We start from the raw sequence: 22,407 nt of genomic DNA on the forward strand, positions 1-22,407 counted from the left end.
CTTTTTTATATATAGAACTCAAGGTGGTGAACATACTCAATGTTCCTGCCTCTTATTTTCCCAATAACAACTCTGTGAGGTGGGTTGGGCTGAGAGAGAGTGACTGGCCCAAAGTCCCCCAGCCGGCTTTCATGCCTAAGGCAGGACTAGAACTCAGCCTCCTGCTTTCTAGCCCAACACCCTAACCGCTACACCAAACTGGCTCTTTGTTATATGTTATGCAGGACCTGAAAGCAGACAACAGCAATCTCTCAGAACAGGAACCAGTCACCATCACAGTAGCAGACATCCAACAGTGGGTGAAGAACGTGAAGAGCTAGACGGCACCTGGCCTGGACATGACCCACACCTACTGGCTAAAGAAACTAACAACAATGCATGAACACCTAGTAGCACAGATGAACCAGCTGCTAGCAGCAGGCTCCCACCCAGACTGGCTAACACAAGGAAGGACAGTGCTGATCATGAAAGACCTGCACAAGGGAACAGCACCATCCAACTACCGGCCAATAACCTGCCTCCCCACAACATGGAAAGTCCTATCAGGCATCATAGCTGCCAAGCGCCCGGGTGTAAGACACAGGCAGGAACAGCATACACTGAATGGCAAACCAAGTAGCCGGCATTGTGTACAGGAACATCTGCACAGTGTATGCGCTAGACCCCCCCAAGTCCAGATGGGAGATTCCACAGAAGGTTGTGGAGAATAACAGGGCTAAGATCCTGTGGGACTTCCAGATCCAGACGGACAGGCAGGTACTGGCCAATCAACCAGACACTGTGGTAGTAGACAAGGACCAGAAAACAGCAGTGGTGATAGATGTAGCAGTACCAAGCAACAGCAACATCAGGAGGAAGGAGCATGAGAAGCTGGAAAAGTACCAGGGCCTGAAGGAGGAACTAGAGAGGATGTGGAAAGTAAAGGCCAAAGTGGTCCCAGTGGTGGTAGGAGCACTCGGGGCCATGACTCCTAAGCTGGGAGAATGGCTCCATCAGACCACAGGTGTTCCTTTTCTGTCCAGACGAGTGCAGTGCTAGGAACAGCTAAGATACTGCGCAGAACCCTCAAACTCCCAGGCCTCTGGTAGAGGACCCGAGACTGAGGAAGACACGTACCACCCATAGGGGCAAGAGGGGATTTTTTTTAATGTTATATATAATGTTATATATGTTGTGTCATATGTTATATGAAATTCATATGAACCTTCCTCCAACACTGCAATTTCCATACCAGTGGCACTGGCAAAGAGTAGCTATTGGAAGCTGTTGCATGGCACTAGAAAACCTGTGGCACTTCTGAAGTATAGTTGAGTTATAGTTTACTTCATTTAACAAAAATAACGCACGAGCAGAATATCTGTTGCGTAGGTTAGAATACTTATTTATTAGTTACAAAAATGTCCAATTTTGGATGTTACTACAATGTTAAGGTTTATCTTGGTACAATGTTCTGAATCATCTTTTTTTAACTCCATAAGAGAAACAAACCACAGCAATATTTTCTGTAAAAATCTTAACTAATTTTAATTTTAATAGGGGGAAAAGAACAACTTTTAAGACTAGATGAAGCATTGTTCATTTTTTGTTGAAATTTACGACCTCAATAGCTATTAACATATAAAATTATGTTGCATTTTGACACTACCCACAGCACTAAAAAATGCAGAGCTGCAGATGCTAAACAGTCTTCAGGGAGTTTGTTTTTCAGGCCATTTTCTATCACTTCTATTTAAAAGGATTGTCATCTAGGTCTCAGTTTGTTTGGAATTCTTTATCCATTGCCTTCTTCAATGAGAAATGAATTATACACAATTTCCTGCACAAAGTAGACCCACGTGCTTATGTCTGGTGCTTCAAACTTGGGAAGCTTTTGCTCAAGCTGTCAGCAAGAGTCTGATCCGCTCCATGCAGCACTTCAAGAAAACTCTCCACCTGGGAAAAAGAAGAGTATATTTTGTCATATACTGTATAGCAAGTTCAATCAGGTAAAACATGGGACTTGCTAAGGAGGATGAACCTATTTTATCAAGCACCTTGATCAGGATGTAGATCCTTTCCAAATTCCATTCACTAGTTCACAGGACATAAAATAATTTCTACAGTGCTATGTAACCAACTGCCTTCAAAGCTTTCTAGGTGTTGAACTTCAAATATCAGTCAATACAACTTCTATGACAATGGAAAACTTCCTTCCTAAAATATTCATTGCTGCCCTTTAAACTATATTAAAGGTATGGAGAATGCATCATGTAAAGAAAGTATTTCTTGGCTTAGAAAACAAAACAAACAAGGTTGTAGTATTTCAGAAGGACTTTGGGTAGCATACAACAATGAACAAAATTATAACACCAACATGACAATAAAAACCCTCTAATCATAGAATACCTATGATAGATGTTCTCAGTCAAATCAATTGGTGAAATTCAAAACACAGAAAGCTTTGAAGGCAGTTGGCTACATAACACTGTAGAAATTATACTAGAATTTACCTCCTATAACTACAAGAAACCCCTCTTTGTTCTGGCAGCTTCATCACCAGTGTTTTCTCCAGCACCAACATGTTCCCTTATTTTAACAGTGGGAACCCCAAAACCTAAGCACAAAAGTAAATTCTGGGAGTTTATTTATTGATATATATCCTGTCTCTGGTTCAGGAGCTCAAGATGGTAGAACTCCCTCCCATTTTTCCCCACAGCAACAACCATGACAGGTAGTTTGAGGTGAGAGCAACACCAACCCCAAATCACCCGGTGAGCTCCCATGGCTGAGGGTGGACTCAAATCTGGGTCTTCCCAGTGCTGGTCCAACACCTTAACCATTTTTAAGACATGGGTTATACAGCTTGAAGCTGGGCTGGGGAGAGGGGAAAAGAAAGAGAAGAGAGACAGGTTTTCATTCTATCAATGAAATTTTACCCACCACATTTCTGAACATAAACTTCTAAATCTTTTTTTAGGTCAAGCTACGTACATCAGCTATATTTATCCTTGACAATACCTAAGAATCAACTTAAACATGGCTTTTGCTTATTTCAGAAGTCATACATACCGAAGATGAATAAAATGGGAGGAGATTCTGAAATGCACAAGAACATTTCTGTTCATTTATATGACCTTGCTTGAGCCCCTCCAATATGTTTTCCTGAAAATACCAGCAAAGAGTTACATGCTGTTTTAATAAAGAATTTTTAATAAAGCTTATTAAATTTGGTTGCTCAACCGTGAAAGACAAATATAAACAGTACGCTCCAATGAAAAATGTTAGTCATGGCAACCCAATAATCAAAGAGTATTTAAAAAAAATTAATATTAATAACAGCTCTGCATATTGAAAATACAGAATGCTGAATCTTGAATACTGAAGTATTTAATATTCCAGTATGCATAAAACAATCTTTGAATCAGTCTGGCTGCAGAAAAGGTGTTAAAGTGTAATATTCCATAATTGCTGGAAGTGTTCTGTAGAGTTTTTTATAGAAGAGCTGAAAAATAATCATTTAAAACAAGAAGATAGTTACACATTCTCCCTCAATCAAAATAAATTGATATGTTTCATTAAAAAGGCTCATCCCACAGAGGACTGACCTTCTCTGTCTGCAGTAACAATTTTCTAGTGAGACTCTTGCCAAGTCATAATATGCAAGCCAGCCACATTTTTCCTATCATTTTTAACATGGTGAAGGTGTTCTACAAATATGCTCATAACACATCAAAATATAGATTCCATTCCTTTCCCATTCTAGAAGACAATTTCAAAATTAGTAAGACTACACATGCTTCAAAAATTATTCAGAAGTACTTCAGAAGATGTGACAGTGCAAGTGTAGCTCCATTAAAAGCAGCCATGTCTTTTTTTAAGATCTGGGGGGGAAAAGTTGCTTTAATAAATAACATTAAAGATTTTTTTTTTTTTATCCACACTTCAATTGTTACCGATTCTGCGGCGACTGCCTGGATGAGTCCCTGCAGTTTTCAAGGCAAGGTGTTTCAGAAGTGGTTTACCATTGCCTCCTTTCTAGAGCAGAGCCCCGCAGGAGGCGGGGTTTCCGTTGCTTTGCGCCTTTTTCAGGCGTGCGCGGCTTCCGTGTTACTGGCAACTTGGTCCCGTCTCCCATGCAAGCGCCGCCAGCATTTTTCCTCCCACCGGGGTGAGAGTACCCATTTATCTACTCACATAAGTTTTCGAGCTGCTGGGTTGGCAGGAGCTGGGGAGGAAGCACGAGCTCGCTCTGCTATGCGGAGCTGAGCTCGAACCACTGAAGTGTCGACCATTTCTGGCTGGCAACTTTCAGCGTCATTAAGCCGCTGCGCCACCGCATCCAACATTAAAGATACATCTGCTTTAATTAATGCATGGGAACCTGTAACTCCCATGCATTCCATAACATCCTTCTAAATCATTTTTGAAGCATGAGCAGCCCTAAAAATGAATTCTTCCATCTCACAATTATGAGAGCTACTACACTAATGAGAAAACCAGGGCTGAAACAAATCAGTTTGAGTACCATCCCTTCTTAACTTTTAAGTTTATATGATTTTTTACCTCTGATAATTCCTGAAGCATATTGGAGAGTAATTCACAACAGATGTCCTTCAAGATTTTTAAATGGAAATCTTCATCAACTATTTCCAACTTTTCACACTCTTCTGACTGGGATTTGTTTGAGCTATCTACAGATCTCTTCACACTTTCATCCATATTTTGTAACACTCTAATCACACTGTCAATAAGAGCCATATCTGAAATACAAAAAAATTTAAAAATGATGAATGAAAGTATTTTGGGGCAAAGAGGAATTTCTAGTAGCAAAGTAACTTTTAAAATAGGTAGACTTTGTCTATTGAGTCATTGACAGTATCACAGCAGTCAAAAAAAACACCCAGAATAGACAAAATATCAAATATTAGGTCAAGCAGCAGTTCTTTCTTCATAAATTAATATAATAGATTATAGATCTATTTAGATTATAGATCAAATTAAAATATTTTCCACAAATATTTATAGACTGAATAGTCCATTTAAAAGGAAAAATATTAGAAAGGGAAAATGCAGATATGTCTTATAATATATATTAAAAAGAATGATGTATTTTTATTAAGAATTAAGAATTATTAAGAATGTAATCACTTCAGTCAAATATGTATGGCCTCAGACAAACTGGAAAAAAATAGTCATATATATTAAGATATTTATCATAAAATGTGGAAAAACAAATTCAAGATGAAGAAGGGAAATTTACACTACAGGTAATCCTCGACTTACAACCACAATAGGGACAGGAAAATTCATCGTTAAGTGGTGCAGTCCTTAAGCGAGCATCACGTGACCACACCTGATTTTACAACTTCTACTGCTGCAGTCGTTAAGTGAATCACTGTAATCATTAAGCATGACATCATGTGACCACGACTTGCAACCTTCCCTGCCGGCTTCCCCATTGACTTTGCTTATCGGAAGCCAGCTGGGAAGGTCGCAAAAGGTGATCACGGGACCACAGGACACAGCAACCGTCATAAATGAGCAATGATTGTCAAGAATCCAAATAATGATCACATGACTGTGGGGTTGCTGCAACGGTTAAGTCCGAGGATCTGTTGTAAGTCACTTTTTTCAGCGCCATCATAATATCCAACGGTCACGAAACAAATGGTCGTAAGTCAAGGACTACCTCTATTACAATTTCAAATTCCACATAGGAAAATTAACAATAGCTTCAGTTTATGTCCAAATGACAATAAATAAAATGTTATGAAACTATTTTTCAGTTAGTTCTTGAAATTGCAGAGGGAGTTTTTAGATATTGGAGATATAAATAGGGCTCTTTTATGTCATTCTTTTCTCTTTTAGATTGAAACATAAATGCCCTTTAGGGAAAGAATATACTTACTATTCTTCCGCTCACTAAACTTACTCAAGCACATACATGGGCTATATCTCTAGCTCATTAACCAATTTTATAAATGTGGAAGTTGTAGCTCTTACTTATGCAGATCATAATCCAATAACTGTAAGACTGTGTAGAAGAACCTCCAGACCAAAAAGATGAAGGCTGAATGGCCTATTATTATTGCAAAAAGATAGTAAACTGAAGTGCCAATGTAAATTAAAGAGATTCTTCCAAAACAATTTAACTCCTGAGGTTTCATAATCTGCCGTGTGAGATTCTAGTAAAGCTCTCATGAGAGGACTGTTTATTTCTTTGGCATTAAGGAACAGGAAAACCATGCAAGAACAAAAGGACATATTGATGAATGAACTGAAGCAATTATAATCAAGATATAAGGAGAATCCAATCTTGATTTTAGAACAAAGTGATTCAAAATCAATTGAACCTAAAGGAAATGAATTAAACTTACAAGAAGATTAATTTTGCTAAACAGAAAAATTAGGAAATTCATACCATTGAAATAGGAAGAACTCAAGATATGGCAAATTTACCACTTGTGAATAGCATAGTAATTGTTCACATGGAAATTGAACTGAGCATATTCCTGCAAAATTCTCATTCCCCAACTCTGCTATGACCTATACTATCCTTCAAATATTCAATTTTGAAATTCTTTGATTAAATTCCCTACCATTTTGGCTTTTGTAATATATATGGTATAACACTTACTCTTTTCTATCTTGGCATAATCCTGTTCAGTCTGTGAAGCAAAGATGGCTGATAGCACAGATAAAATAGAAGCCAACACAGTCTTCTGTTCTTGAACAATAATTGGTGGATCATCTGGCTGGCAGAGTTCATTGCAGAAGAGATTATATAACAAGTTCCACATTTCCTTTCCTCTATCAGGAGACTTTACTGGAAAATGAAGGGAAAAAAATCAGTCAATCCCTGGAAAAATTCTTTATCAAAAGACTCTCTGCAAATACTTTTTAATTAAATGCTTCGGAAAACATACCAATTGTTTGAATGCCTTCATCCACAGTAGTGAGCAGCTGTAGAATATGCATATAAACTTCAAGTCCTTCGGAATTGTTATCCGAGCTGCAGTAAAGCATTATGAATTCTATTTAGAACTATTTACCAAGAAAGATTTGTGTGTCTTTGTATGAGCAAACTCAGACTTGAAGGGGGACATATTGTTGAAAAAAGCAAATATTTATTGAAATGTTTCTACCTCATTCAGTGATTTCCAAGATAGTTAAACCCCAACATTTCCAGTTTAAAATATTAGTACTGACACGATTTAGTGTTTTTGCTACAAAAGGCAGATATAATTTGATTTCAGAGGGAAATGGTATCTAGGCCATATTGTGTCATGCATTATATGGCAATTCAAGCACCTTGGATGCCTCGGAAATAGTACACTGTAGCCTGAACATTACTGCATGAATTAAGGTGGCTTACATTTCTATGCTTGCATGCATACTGATAGATGCTTACCAAACTTGTTTTGCAGCTTCAAGCAGACAAGGTACAATCTTAAAATCAGGAAGTTCATCTGGAGAATCATCTGTGGGTTGTCCCGCTGATGGACAAGAATCTTTTTTAATCCAATTTATCATTAATTCTTCATCCAAGTCAAACAACTTATCAACCACCTCACCAACTTTCACCAGCAACTCCACTGAAACAAAAATTAAAGTACAGTTGAATTAAGACCACATAAAATACAAAGCAAAATTGAGAAAACAGAATTATTTTAGTATGCTTTGTTTAAATCACAACAGTAATTGATTTGGATGTATGCTGCTTTGAGAATCTTTATATTAGGAAATGGAATACAATTTTATTTTCAAGTAAATAAATACAAAATTACCAGAGAAGTAAAATCCCCCCCAAGTAATGTTTGTTGTATATATTTTTTCCTCTCCTTTTTCTTAACTTTTATATTTATTTTTTCAGTTCACTCTGCAGGAATGATATGATTTTCAGAACATGAAGCATAGCATTAAGAATTAGGATGACGAGTCTGTTGCTTGTCCCCTAACACTTTGAGGTATTAAACACACTGCATTCTATGAATTTCCAAACAGCAGTTTAATGTTATGTTACTAGGTATTACTAAATACCGGAGCAGCACTTTGGATTTGAAGGCAAAAAGGTGGTTTGGAGTATGAAAGGACATGCATATACCACCTGTCTGCAACTTTTTAACTGGAAATGTTGTACATTTTCCTTTTATATCTTGCATTCTTTCCCTTTTAGCCTATGTTTATGTTTGAAAATATATTTAAGAAAATTCAGAAAATCAGAGTGCTTACAGCACCTAATCCTGAAGTTTATTTTCCCCAAGATTTGGATTGCCAGAGATTCAAAAAAGACTTTTCTATTGTTCCTTCAGTTTGTAAACGTAAGTGCCAACAGTACTTTATGAAGATCCACCCACATTCATATTTTATATTTATGTAACAGAGTATTTTACGAATAACTGGAAGACTTTATAACCATAGGGAAAAAAGACACCAAAGACTATTCCACTGGTTCACATAGTTTTGCTCTGTTATGGATTCTTTGTTTCTTAATAAAAATGCTTCAAGCAAAGTTTTCCTTAGAAGTAATTAAAAAATATTTGGTCCCCATAATCAAAATACATTGGGAATTGTGCATTTTTCTTTACTTTAAAAAAATGCCCTTTGGTGCAATATTCTCCATGTGTTAGCTTACCATTTGTAGAACTAGACATGATAAAGCAGAAACAGTCATAGAAGCATGGACTTTGTCGGATTCTCTCCACCCAAATATTAGCCACCTCAGATTGACAGAGGCAAGTGAACAGTAACCTAAAGGGGAAATGGAAATGTAACAAGTATGGGATTTTTTTGAAAAGCCCAAATTTATACTCCAATCTTATAAGCATCTAAAAGTAAGCTCATCAAATATATTTCTAAGTAAACTTGCATAAGACTGCACTGTTAAATTTTTATCATTGTATATGTTTCTTAGGTACACAATTAAAATTACATCTAGCAAACGATGTGTGAAATCAATTTAAATGTAAAAATTGAATAAAGGGAAAAGTAAGAATATAGAAGTCCTGGAAGCACTCTACTGAGTCCAGTCGTACTTCTCCCAAGTACATTTAAGTAATAAAAAGGGAACCTACTAGCTTTCTAATTGCTTCCTAATTCATACTGCTAATGGAAACCAAAGTAATACCTTGCCTTACTAACTGCTGTGGGGACCAGCGGCCATTAGGAGGTAGGACCATGAAGAAAAACTTCATGATGTAGCAGAAAGCAGCCTGATTCTTTACAGTGACCAAATAAGCAGCAGTTAGATCATTTAGCAAAAGGGAGACTAACTAGATTCCTTACTTCAGCCTCTCTGCCAGTAGAATACTCACGTATCCCTGACAGTTGCCAGGGACTGGAAGGATCAAGAGCAATACAACGTTGCCCCTATTATCAGAATAACAATTCTATCTATTGTCCAAAAGAACAAGAACCAAAAATAGCTCCTTAAGCAAGGCCTCTAGGAAAGGAAGATCAACCTGTGCTGAATGGAATATATATGCCAGTATATATTGCTCATCACTTCTTTACGGCCTTAAAGAACTGGTCCCTCCTTTTTGCCTCCACTTATTTGGACTGTCAGCTTGTTTAATTTTAAAACTGATATGAGCAGCTTTTGGAGACAACAGTTGTAAGAAGATAAAAATGCACTGAGTACTGATACTTTATATATACTTATTTTTATTTTTATTTATTTATTTCACTTTACCTGTGAGCATTAGTAAATGGCTACATTTACACCTAACACGAAACTAGAATTGTAAATAATCACGGCTAACTTATAATCAAGCAACAACAGTTCCATCAGTGGTTTGCTTATCCTTACAAGTAAAGCAGGCATACATGGATTCTGATCTAGGAAGAAATAAATTAGATGTCTTGGTCTGTATAAAACAACACACAGAGTTGACCAGATCTGAGAACTGCACTTCACTGCAAGAGAAGCTACAAGCAAATAAACCGTGTGCACAAGCCTACTGCCTCTTTCCAGGTAAATCAGAATTCTGCCATTCTGGCTTATCATTGTCTCTTATGCTAAGATATTTTAGTCACTCAGAAACAAACGAACAAACAGAAAACCCTTGCTTACCGGCTTGTTTCAAGCAGAGTAGGGGAATCGGAATCACATAAACGTTGCAGCACTATTTGTCTGGAAAAATTACAGTATCGGTTAAGCAGCATATAAAATATGAAACAAACATTATTTTCTATGCCTTTACTCAGACATCTACCAGTGCTTCCTGAGCCCTGTCATCCTTAATGTTTAGAGTTGCTAAAATAAAGAGCAAGTGCAATATTGGAGAATGCTTTACTACAACAGAAAGCAGACCTTTTCAAGTCTAGACCCAACACTATGGAACATGCCTCCCCCCCTCTTTTTTGCCTATAGAAGAATGTTTAAAACTGTTCTTTTTAAATAGCCCGTTGAAGGCTAATGCCAGCGGGTGTTCTTAGACTACCACTTATTTATTATTGCTTATGCTGTGTGGAGTGAGATGGGACTGATGTTGTACGAGACTATTATTTATCCTTAGGTTGATGTACACTGATTGGAGCAGCATGCAATAGATACATACTTGATTTACTAAGTGACTTAAAGAGAATGGTCTACTGTATTAATTCAAGTGCCTGGTTCTACACAAATCTGCTTTAACATTTCTAATAAAGAAAACCTGCAACAAAGGCATTCAGGGAGGAAACACAGTAAGATTTATTGCTTCTACTAATTAATAATTCAATAATTATTGAATTAATTATTCAATAATTATTCAATAATAATTCAATAGCAACAATATTATTCTGCTTGCAAAAGAAGAGATGTTATACAGGTCACTGAAAAGGAAGTACGGTTAGTCCTTGTTTAGCGACCACCATTGGGACCGAGTTTATGATCCTACTTCACCTTTCCTGATCTTCCTTTCCTTTCCCCTCCTTTCCTTTCCAGACCTGTGAAGGTCGTAAATGTGAGGATTGCTAATAAAATTACTTTTTCATCACCATCATAACTGTGAAAGATCACTAAACAAGGCAGTTGCTAAACAAGGACCACCTGTATGGCTGTAGCATTATATAGTTAGATCACTAGTCCTTAAAGCATACATTCTACCACTGAGGTACTCATGTTCCACATTTCACATTTAGATGACCGGGTTCATAGTGTTTGCTACAGATGTAGAAATATCTAGAGGTATGGCCCCCTCCCCTTTGGTCAATCTTCTCTACCCTGTTAGATCTATTATTTTCTTGCTCCCCATTTACAAATCGAACAGAATATTAAGCTGTAGACAAGCCCCACTGCTTTTCCCAAAACATTTCTCTCTCTCGCAACACACCAAAGAAAAAAGTGGTTTTAGCAAGTGATGCAGTTGCCAGGAAACCAGAATGGGAAAAAGTTACTTCTGAACTGGCTCCATGTCAAATTCAACGCTTTTCCTTAACACACAAGGGTTTCAATCCCACATAAAATACCACCAGCAATTAAAACAAAACAAAGGAGAGGAATAGAGAGTGAAAGCAGAGTTCCACAAAGCTGAAATAGGGCAAAGATAAAAGGCCACAAAGAAGACAAATGCAGCACTCCACTTTTTATTGTGCTAGCACCCTTATCTGGGTATGTTTCCTGCCAGAATAACACCATGAGAAGGGGCATACTGGCACATCTACATACAAGGGCAGCATAATCTGGCACCAAGTCGCTGCAGAATCAAGATGGAGTCAACAATCCAGACATCGAAATTTAAAGCAGCAATGTTTTTGCTGACACAAGGATGAATGAGTGGTGCGTTAAACCAACAGTGGGAAAATGGCTGAGATAAAAGATGAAACATCTTGTTTCACTATCAGTAAGTTTTGGAAGAGCAATCCTTTGCATCCATACTATATAACTCCTTTGAGATAAAAAGGCAGTTTGAACAGATGCTTGCAATAGCAGGCTTTATCCTTTAAAGGAGTATCAAAGATTTTATCTGGGCGTCCCTAAGGCTCAGGCCATACTCAGTATGGTTCTTTGCACGTTGTATTAAGACTCTCCTGCTGAAGCAATGGATGAACAAAGAATTAATGGAAGTTAAGTGAGAAAAGAAACAGTTGTTTTTTGTGGAGGGGGGGAGCATGAAAGTTAAACAACTGGATAAATTAGATTTCAGTAAAGGTATAGAACTTGCTAATACAGCCAGGTCAAAAAAAATCTTGTCCTTGATAAAGTTTGCAACAAGGTTTTTAGTAACAAATCAATGAGTTGGGATTTTAAGTGTATTATGTAATATTTATTAAATATCTTATTTGTTAAACTGTTTTATCTAATGCCAAGTTCAGATTATATTTGTAACTTCCTTTGGGGCCTTTTGGCCGTAAATAAAATTGATCGATTGATAATGTTTGCAAATACGTATCTATAAAATCATTTTTTTTTTTATTCTTACATTTGGACTTGACACTGCTTTTCCTGTATCTTCCTCCATGACAAACATTTGAGACATCTTATATCCACCTGCTGAGTCTTATAAATGTTAACATCAGATATATATTTTTCTTTCATTCTATTAAGAATCAGTGTGTACGAAATGGTGTTTTAATAGCCATAGGAGCTAAAACTGGAGTCTGAAAATCCTGAAATAAAAACTTACCCAAGGTTCTCATCTTTACTAATAGATACGCATGTATCTTGGCAACAGGCCATATTTCCCAGAATACCCACACAGATTTCCTGCAATCCAAAATATAGTAAATTAGCATAAAGTTATATATACATTAAGACAAGGATTATCAAGGAAACATATGCTTTAGTGTTCTCAATAAATGCTGAATCAATCAAAGCAGAAATCTATATAGCCGTCACTTCTTCTTAAAGTATGGCCAGATCCTTTAATAAGGTTTAGTAACATATTTATTAAGTACTAGGTTTCTCATACTGACAGCCTTTGCACAATAAGATGTTTTGGTATATATATTATTATCTTTTAGGAGCTGCATTATCTTGTTGTAGGGGAAAAGCAGAGGAAGGAGTATTGTATATACTGCCTTGAGCTCCTAAAGGAAAGGTGCAATGAATCTAACAAATCAATCAATCAATCAATCAATCAATCAATCAATCAATCAATCTCTTGCTAACAGTGTGAACGGGTTCCACCTATATCAAGATTTTCCTAATTATAACTGTCCCATTGTGTAGATTTCTATTATATGCTGTTTTGGAAGCCATATCCAGTACATTCAAAACCTTAAAATTCAGAAGCCATTTTCAGTTGAAAACAAGCTGGAAGCCAATTAAGTTGTGCCAAGGCATGGCCAATCAGGATACGTCAGTTAACATTTCTTAAATAGAAGCATTCTACATCACTTGAATTTTCCGAACTATCTTCTTGGGCAACTCTACATAACATATATTGCAATAGGCTAATCTGGAAATCATGGAACACAAACAATAATAGCTGGGTCTTTTGCCTTCCAGCAGAGCAGGCCTGCAGGCGTGGAAGCCAAATCAAATAACCCATCTCAAAGTGGGGCAGAAAAACTACACTAGATGAATCCACAGGATATTACACAATCCTATGATTCTATACCCCAGTGTTTCTCAACCTCAGCAACTTGAAGATGTGTGGACTTCAACTCCCAGAATTCCCTAGCTGCTGAGGTTGAAAAACACTGCTACAACCAATGTTAAAAAATTTGGAAAACTATAGAAGTATATTATAAGTAATAGATTACTAACAAGAGATGTTAAAAATTCAGAAATATTTAGTCAATTGCATATTTAATGTCTTTCTTCTGAAAGATCAAATTTTCTACATTTTAATATTGTATCTTTATTTGCTTTTTGGGCTCTATTCAACTGCATAATTCCTATGATGATCCAAAGCTCAACACTTCGTAATAAGCACAGATTCATAATGGAACTTACAGCAAGTCGAGGACACTTGGACTTTGCAAGAATAACCATAAATATATCAGGGGCTTTAAACTCTTGTAAAAATAAAGCAACATCCTGAAAGCAAGAAAGTTGGATTAAAATTAACAAAGTTTATTTGGTCAGGAGCGGCATAATTTTTAAAAGTTTTAAAAGTTCATTTTGGAATTTGATATATCGTAAAACATTTCTGCCAGCATCATCCCAAACAATAACCTTAGTTCTTAAAGTGAGGTTTGATCTTATATTGATGTTATCTCCTCTGAATGGTTCTTTTCTTGGTACTATAGTATCTTAGACAGTAGTGTGGATATTATGTATATTCTTTCTCTCATTTATTCAGAGGACCAGTTGATCATAAACAAATGATCAAAACAACATTGTATGAACAGATAGTACAAGATATGTTATTTCTTTTGAAAGAGGTACATCAACGAAACTCTCCAGTGCTTAATTTAAAATATGATCTGGAGAACATACAGAATGTAAGATCAACGTCAAGAACAGATTTAGTAATCTATGCCAAGGGCTCTTAGGCAGTATGTTACTGCAACCTCTTATAATGATAAATCTGGGAGGGAAATCATGAATAAAACTAATAATTTTACAGGGGTCATGACTGGGGAAGTAATAAATATACCACTTAAAAATACCACTTACTTTTAATAATTACATATTAATATGTATATCACATAGATTCTTAAATTTGTCAACCTGTGCAGGTAAAATGGGGAACAAAGCATGGAAACAAAGCATCAAAGATTTGATCATGCTCCAACTCTGCCTATACAACCCTGCCTGGGTGTAAAAGAAAAATGCGACCTACATTTTAAGAATCCCTGTCTCTTATAAGCAAGATTTTGCTTAAAATCTTACAAAGTAGAGCAAACCATGGGGAAAGAAATGCCAGATAAATAGGTGGGTTTCAGAGGGACACAACGTAGGATGGATAATGCCAAGCAGGAAAATACAAGACAGAATTTTATTTCATTGACTACAGCCAAATCTTTGCAGCATAAATCATGTTAGATTGTTAGAATGTGGAACATGTTAAGACTAAATGGCGTAACAAAACAACTGATTCTTCTTCAAAGGAATTTTAAAAATGAACCTGAAACTAATGTAAAAATTCAGTTTGCAGTAACAGTAGTTCAGAGTAAGGAATAGGTGTTAGACAAGGATGCATATTGTCCCCATATTTGTTTAACATATTTAGCAAATATATCATAAGAATGGCAAAATTAGAAGAAATTACAGCTGAAATCTAAATTGGAGGTTGACAATCTGAGGTACTCAGAGGGCAACATTTTCTTAGTCAAATGTGAAAAAGACTTTTTAAAATTGTCTTTGAAAGTTAAAAATGGAAAATGAAGTATCCTGGTTAATGTTAAGACAAAGACAATGTCATTTCACATGCTAAGTGAACTTGCAGTTAACAGTGATTAAGTGAAGACAGACAGCATGCTGGAGAAATAAAAAGTTTAATACTAGGAGGAAGGCAGTGACAAACATAAGGCAAAATCATGATGAAAAAATAAATTTCAGTGACAACAAAAATCAGAACAGTTAAAGTAATGGTCTTTTTGATTGTAATGTAAGAATATGAAAGCTGGAAACTACCGTAACAAAGAAGAGAAAGAAGATATGTCTTCAAATGATGGGTTTGGAGGCATTTACAAAGAGTAGCACAAGTGCAAGAATCACCAATACTTCCAGGAACAAGTAAAAGCAGACTAGAAAGCACAAGCTCATAGACTTTTGGCATATGATATAAGCAGATGGCCTAGAAAAAAATTATTATACTTGATAAGATTGAAGGAAACAAAAGAATGGGAAAACAGATCAAGAAAATAGACTGTATCAAGGATATTGCAGGATTGTCCTTGGAAGCATTACTGGATATTACTAAAGACAGGCCAAGATAATATTTCTATAGCAGAAACTGAAGCCAATTTGAAGACACCTAATTCTAAAAAGTAATTCCAAATTTTCCAACTTAAAAATACATATTTTTGAAGATACCCTTTTTTGCTTAATCTCTAAAAAGCAAGAGATCCTCTCTGCAAAAAAAAAAAAAAAAGTGCTGTCAGAAATCTTCAGTCTATCTATGATTGTACTAGCAGCTACCTTAGATCACAACATAGCATCATGCCCATAGTTTTTAATAGTTCCTAGTTAATTTTAGATACCCTTAATTCTATTCCCAAATGATTTTAATACTCTACAGAAGATAGTTTTAACCAATACCTTATCCATTGACATGTCCCATACTTTGCAAATATCATTCTCCATCTCTTCATCTAGTTCCATGGGTTCTTCTGCATTGTCCAGTTTTGAAGCCTTCTTTTAAGTGTTAACAAAGTTGTAAAGTAAAAAAAAGAGCACAGACATAAAGTTACCAAAGCAACTCAAGTGTTTCTGAAAAGTTATCCAGAGTTGGATCCAAATATCTAGCACTATTAGAATGTGTCAAATGCAATTAAGACCTATAACCAAGATAGTATTTATGATAGACACACACTCTACTGTTTCTCTTCTGAGTATTGCTGAAGAACATCATTAACTGTGTGGGATCAAAACACAGGACACAAATGCAGAATAATCAAGGCTTCACTGCAGTGTTTATTGAGCAGTACATACTGGAGGGGGACCCCACCAGAAGTTAGTGGGAGGCACTCCCCTACAGGCAAAATGGATGCTCTGATATTTATACAGTTCTACAAAAAGGGAAAGGGAAAAAGAACGTATATGCATACATATTCATATGATGATGCAGGCATACCTAAATAGGCAATAGTTCTCAAGTTACTCTCTGCCCCTCTGTTATCTGCTAGTAAAACAACAGTGTCACAGAGAAGAAGACACAAATTAGTTCAAGGTGCCAAATGCCAGGAAGAAGGCATCCTCCCTCAGGGCAGATGCCCAGGTTGCTATGGGAATGTTTGTGATAAGGAGTTTACAACCGGCCTGGTTCACATCAGCTTCAAGGATGCTTCCACATGCCTTTATGTTTCAATCTTATTGAGGCGATCCCATTCATCTGAGGCCTCTAGAAACTTGTCTTTTTCACCCAAAGATTCATTTTTCTCACAACTGTATCATTTGGAAATCAAATACTCTATTGCTCTCTTTCATTCCATTTCCACATCTTGATAAATATGGTAACATTTTGAACAGTCCTTGGAAAGTGCTCTCAATTAGAAGAAAAATATCACCATTTCCAAACAGTGCCCCCTCTTTTAGTTAAGTCTTTGTATTAATATTAAGAATTTTGTAGAGAGATTCTAGCATTTTAATATTATAGTATTGTATTAGCAATGCTAGTTTTTAGATTTTTTTTAATTTCCCAAAAGTTTCAGTGTTATTATTGAAATAGTTGTAATTCTTCGTAATTGTACCTTATACCTGTCTATGAAAAGATTTGATTGACTGATTTTTCCAAACAGTAATAAAAACTACAAAGAATGTGGCAGAGTTATTGGGTGGGTGGGAGGTGGTTGAGAAAAGGGATCGTTCTCTCATTCTATATACAATAGTTTCTGTTTATTTTCAACCACCCACTAGGGTTTATATACTGCAAACCAGATGCCAAGGATTTCAAACTCAGGAGAGAAATGGCTGAAGGGAGAGGGGTAATTTCATACTGTTAGAACAGTACAATTAAAATAACACAAAGTTTTTCTCCTATACATGGGATATAACATGCAACTTCTACCCAAATACGATAGCCCACGGAAAACATACCAGTAGACTTAAGCAATTATTGTAACAATCTATTGTTACCTTCATAAAGCATAACAGAAGTAATGTTCATGCTGCAATTATACTACCATAGCAGATGTAGGAATGTTATTTATTGCAGCCAGAGTCCATCCATGTTTAGTAAAAGGCAAGTCTTTCTAATTTCAACATTTTTTGTTGTTTTACATTTATATATTTAACATATAAAACTATAATTGTACATATATATATATATACACACACACACACACACATCTATATTGGGCAGTGATGATAATCTAAACATATTTATCACCTTTAAGATGACAGATTGGCTCTTGTGGTTCTGTGCCACACATGACTCAGTTAATCTAATTGAGGATTACAGATGACATCAGATATGCTGACGCACTCTTAATACGTACTTTGCTTAGACATTCTGCTACTCTGTCCCTCTGTTCCTCAAAGCTAGGAACTGTTAGAAATAAGAGGATTTATTGTTTTTTACTCACACACTTCTATTGCTTCCAGTTAGTTAAACTAAAAAGAATTTATCTGGAAAGTCCCAATCTCTACCATGTCTTTGGACTGTTGACATTCACTTTGTTGATAAATCCAGGATGGAAATGTTGAACTTTAGGTGAATATAAGTGCCATGATAGGAAAACACCTAACAGGTCAAGATGTCCAAGACAGCACTACAGTAATTCTACTGTATACAATGTTATCTTTTATCTACGACATCTATATTTTCTTTTCTTTTGTTCTGATCCATCCTGAATTAATCATAGAATAACTGAATATTTTTAATAATTATTTAATTCCCAGTCAATTTTTCCCATTAGAAAATTGTTCAGGTTTTTGCCTGACCTTGTTCAAATTTTAACATAAGACTCTGGGTGAAGTCTTTTAACACTCTGATTAATTTAAAATGACATCTTCTGTGTCTGCAAACTTGAGTGATAATTTGAGTTAACTATTCCTAATCAGCTGTTAAATACCTATTCCCAAGGTACTGAATCACTGATGCATGATAAAACCTGACCTGTGCAGGCCACCCTTCTATGAAAAGATCCCTCGTTTCAGCAATACAGCCAGTGCGCATGAGGAAGACAATCAATACCTCAATTAATTTTGTAAGCACATTAAATAGCCAGAGTTTGCTGTAGACTGTATTTCCAATGGAATCTCCAGCAGCCACTTCTTCCTCCTCTGAATCACTTGAGGGGGGTGAAGGATTTCTGTCCATATTTATGCAATGCTGTCCTATTAATAGATTGAAAGATTCCTAAAAAAGAGTACAAACAACAATGTATTTTAGAAAGAAAAACAACTCAAGGCTAAGGCCAAAATGCATTAATTTTAGCCAGAGATGTAGAAGTCCACTGCAATAGATTCTTGCACTGGTTGATATCCACGTCCCCTCCCAACTTTTACATTTGGATGCTTTGCAAATACATGTCACTTATTCCTCTTTTCATGCCTACAGTAGTACCTTGCAATACTTCCCTGCCAAATAGGAAAAATGTGTCTGTTACTAAAACCAATAATCTCCTAGGTTTAAAAATAAGAAATACATCCAGAGCCAAACGCTGACAAGCCTGTTAACCCTCACGTTGCTCATAGTGCTTCAGAACAATGCACACTCACATTGCACCTAAGAAATTATTTTTAAAAAAACTAGGTGAAGATGTATACACGTATATTCAATTATTCATTTGTTAAGAGTGAGGAGGAAATATGCTGACATGTTTTCAATAACTGGAAGGTCAAAGCGATTCACATCTGTCCCGTTGGGTTTAGATCTCCTAAAAATGATTTGCAAATAACCCCTTACTCCCTAGGAAAAAAACAGGGCTGTTCAATACAGCTAATTACAAACAAATATCAAACAAAACCAGAAAAGGGAAAACCAAGTCAGGGAATTCAGTGCGAATGGAAGACAACCGTTTTGCCAGCCTCCGTGTCAAATGAAAAGCCCTGTTGTTTCCCTGGAGCCGAAAACAAATCGGGGATCAGCTCTGCATCGAATTAAAGGTTAGCCTCGCAAAATCCCGGGGATTTTGCTGCAGACGCCGCCGCTGCCGCTGCCGCTGCCGCTCCTCCTCCTCAGGAAAGCCCCACGCACGGAAACCACTTTCCAAAGGCCGCCAGATCTGGAGACCGGCTTCTCCCGCCGCCCACACCAACTTCCTCCGCACTCCCAGCGGGTTCCCCTGTTCCGGCAATCTAGCTTCCCGCCCGTCCGCTGACGGATACCGATTGGTCCGCGTTTTGTTTTGCTCCTGGAGGTCTCCACCTCCTCCCAGCTTCCCGTCCGTTCCCGCCTCCCCGCGGCTGAACGAACCTATCAGCGGCGCCAGGCCGGGGCTGCTCGAGCGGGCCGACCAGCCCTCGCCGCCTCTCGGCGTTGGAAAAGACTTCGGGGTTGAGCCTGGAGCGCCCCGGGCCTCCCCTCTGGCCGGAAGGAGCTTCCTCTTGCAATGCCCAGAACTGGAGGCGTCCCGCCCGGAGAAGTCGTTCTTGCGCGCGCGCAGCGCTTTGGCTCTGACGCAGCGCGGGAGTGGCCGCCGCCAAATATGACCGCCCTCCGCGGGCTTCACGGTGCAACCTCTCCCTCTGGGTTGTTGCGGCGGCGCCAGCAAAACGCGAAGGCGCGTCGAGATGCTGGAGGAAAGGTGGGCGATCGAACGAATCAAGATTGGCACGTTCACACGTCCTGTTTGTTGCTTCAGGAGGTGACAGCGCCCGGCCGAACTTGACTGGCTTTAAAAGCTAAGCTAGGTGGCTGGGCCTCGTTAATACCTGGATGGAAAATCACTTGGGAATTTGAAAAAATCTCCCCCAGAAAAAGGCAGTGGAAAGCCGTAAAGCTGCCAAGGTAAACCATATGGTTGCAATTACCAGGAATCAATGTCACTCAAGGGTGTTTATCTTCGTTTTTTTTTTTTTAACATCAAATTAATAAGGTAGGAAAAGCCTGCTGAGCATGGCTTTTGGAAGTCTTCTCAGCCCCTTAACAATAACTACTCTGTCAGGTGATCAGGAAAGATAAGGAAGGAGGACTTGGAATCGAGGAGCTGATAACCTATCCAATTGCCTTTCTCCTAAGGATTCACTGGGAGATTTTTCTTTCTCTGCAACCCCTAGCTGGATTCAGCCTATTTCCATATTTGATCCTTTTTTTTTAACTGGCTTGTGAGAACAACTGAAACATGACTCTCATAAGATGCTTCTGCTTTTATTGCCTACACAAGAAGCATTTCCACTAGGCTAATAAAGCAACATCATGCATACATTGACAGCCAAATCATCAACATATTGACAGCCAAAGTAACCCTAATGTTAACTATGACTTTGTATTTAACATACAGGAGTACAAATAATGAGATGTATAGGAGATAGTATCTCAGAGGCATAGAGAAACTAGCCTTTTGATCTTTTTTATTACTCTGAATGTTATATTTAATTTTAAAAAGGAAAAAGGGGCCTAGCAAATTATGTTATGAAGAAAAAATCTTTACCTTGTGTGATGTGCTTTGGGACTGAGATGTAAATTATGTCATAACAGATAGCATCTATCTGACCTTGACTGGTCTAAAAAAAGCAAAGCAGGATTGACCTTCACCAGTATTTTGATGAGACTATCAGACCTGTAAATTAGACTGGGAAGTAAAAAGAAAACATGCCAGAATAAGGCCACAGAAAACAATTTCCATAAGTTTTCCAAGAAGCCAACATGGACATGTTTATGTAATCAATTAACCAAGAGTTAAACTCAACTCCTGGAAGACCTGACCTCTGAAATATCAGCCAAAACCAGAATTAGAATTCCACATAAAAATGTGATTTCAAAGCATAAGAAAATTCCCTTCAGAAGATGTATTTTGATCTACACACATTCTTACATTTTCCACATGCCAACAGTCAACTTATTCCCTAACCACAGGATTAGCCTCCCAATTGTTTTTTCTCATCCACACACATATGCTTCAGGCAAGGAAATGAAAAACGAAGGATGTCTGGCATAAATAGAAAACACTAAGCACATAATGTAAGTAACATTTACCTATTTAAATCTACATGCATTTTATGATTCAGGTTACCTTCTCATAAATATATTAAGTATATACTAAATATATACGAAAGGTGTAAGAGAGCTGATGCTGAAGCCCTTCAGCTCCAAAATAGGAAACTCAGTTGCTTCCAATTACTATATAGTTAAGACAAATCTAGAAAGAAGTTGTAAGCTTGCTAGTGCATAACAAAGAGTTTAACAGAATTAAAATATTGGGAGAAGCTGATTATATTATTCACCTGAAAAAAAACCTAAAGATTTGCCAGACCAATACATTTCCTTGGTTTTAGAATCAGAGATCAAGATAATGGCAGACATGTAAGAAGAAATTTTCATATCTCACAGGATGAAAAACTTTTAAGGATTGCAATCCTTGTTTGGTTTCTTAAATTTTGTTCACCTTTCTATTCCTCAATAGGTGACTATGGTATAGCCTCTTTATGATTTAGTTGCCCCAACAAAGCTATTTCGGCACTGCAAGTCAGTTTTGAAGACTTCATTTAAGTCCAAGTCTTTCCTTGCCACAGGAAGCAGTGTGCCAAAAATAAAGCTTTCTCTCTGTGCTTGTCTCTTTTGGGGGATTTTAGCTGAAAAGTAGAGATTTTAGTTTCAAAAATTTTAAGCTTTCAATATCATGAAAACTTGTTAGTCATATATTAAGAAAAGTGAAATGTTTTTCAATGAAATACTCATGACGGTTATAAAAAAGCTAAATCTAACATTCAGTGGTAACCTTTATCAT

At 37.1% G+C, this 22,407-nt stretch overlaps 1 protein-coding gene across 4 annotated transcripts; it reads right to left on the reverse strand.

Annotated features, from left to right (window-relative positions):
• Positions 1 to 1,365: 1,365 nt before the first annotated feature.
• On the reverse strand, positions 1,366 to 20,072 carry SAAL1 (serum amyloid A like 1). Of its 4 annotated transcripts, none has more exons than XM_007440349.3 (13): positions 19,935 to 20,072; positions 18,711 to 18,875; positions 16,115 to 16,210; positions 13,862 to 13,945; positions 12,588 to 12,667; positions 10,052 to 10,111; positions 8,615 to 8,730; positions 7,391 to 7,574; positions 6,906 to 6,991; positions 6,617 to 6,805; positions 4,543 to 4,739; positions 3,049 to 3,141; positions 1,366 to 1,932 (listed from the first exon to the last, which is right to left on the reverse strand). In XM_007440349.3, exons 2-13 carry the CDS (start codon positions 18,834 to 18,836, stop codon positions 1,840 to 1,842), a joined length of 1,404 nt encoding a protein of 467 aa, XP_007440411.1. In that variant the 5' UTR covers positions 18,837 to 18,875; positions 19,935 to 20,072; the 3' UTR covers positions 1,366 to 1,839. The 4 variants fall into 4 exon arrangements, with proteins under 4 accessions (XP_007440411.1, XP_025030250.1, XP_025030249.1 ...); XM_025174482.2 differs by lacking the exon at positions 19,935 to 20,072 and adding an exon at positions 19,535 to 19,775; XM_025174481.2 differs by lacking the exon at positions 19,935 to 20,072 and adding an exon at positions 19,336 to 19,775.
• Positions 20,073 to 22,407: the final 2,335 nt, after the last annotated feature.

The sequence above is a fragment of the Python bivittatus genome, unplaced genomic scaffold (genome assembly GCF_059951505.1).
Source record: "Python bivittatus isolate LINGU-HERP-01145 unplaced genomic scaffold, Pbiv_v1 ctg000480_np1212, whole genome shotgun sequence".
NCBI lineage: Eukaryota > Metazoa > Chordata > Lepidosauria > Squamata > Pythonidae > Python > Python bivittatus.

Excerpts from the sequence above, each read along its gene's own strand:
- SAAL1 (XM_007440349.3), bottom strand. The coding sequence starts at position 18,836 with ATGGACAGAAATCCTTCACCCCCCTCAAGTGATTCAGAGGAGGAAGAA. Across the intron at positions 7,575-8,614 it reads CATGTCTAGTTCTACAAATG|TGGAGTTGCTGGTGAAAGTT; the intron begins GTAAGCTAACAC and ends TTTTTGTTTCAG. Across the intron at positions 4,740-6,616 it reads TTATGCCAAGATAGAAAAGA|ATATGGCTCTTATTGACAGT; the intron begins GTAAGTGTTATA and ends TTTGTATTTCAG.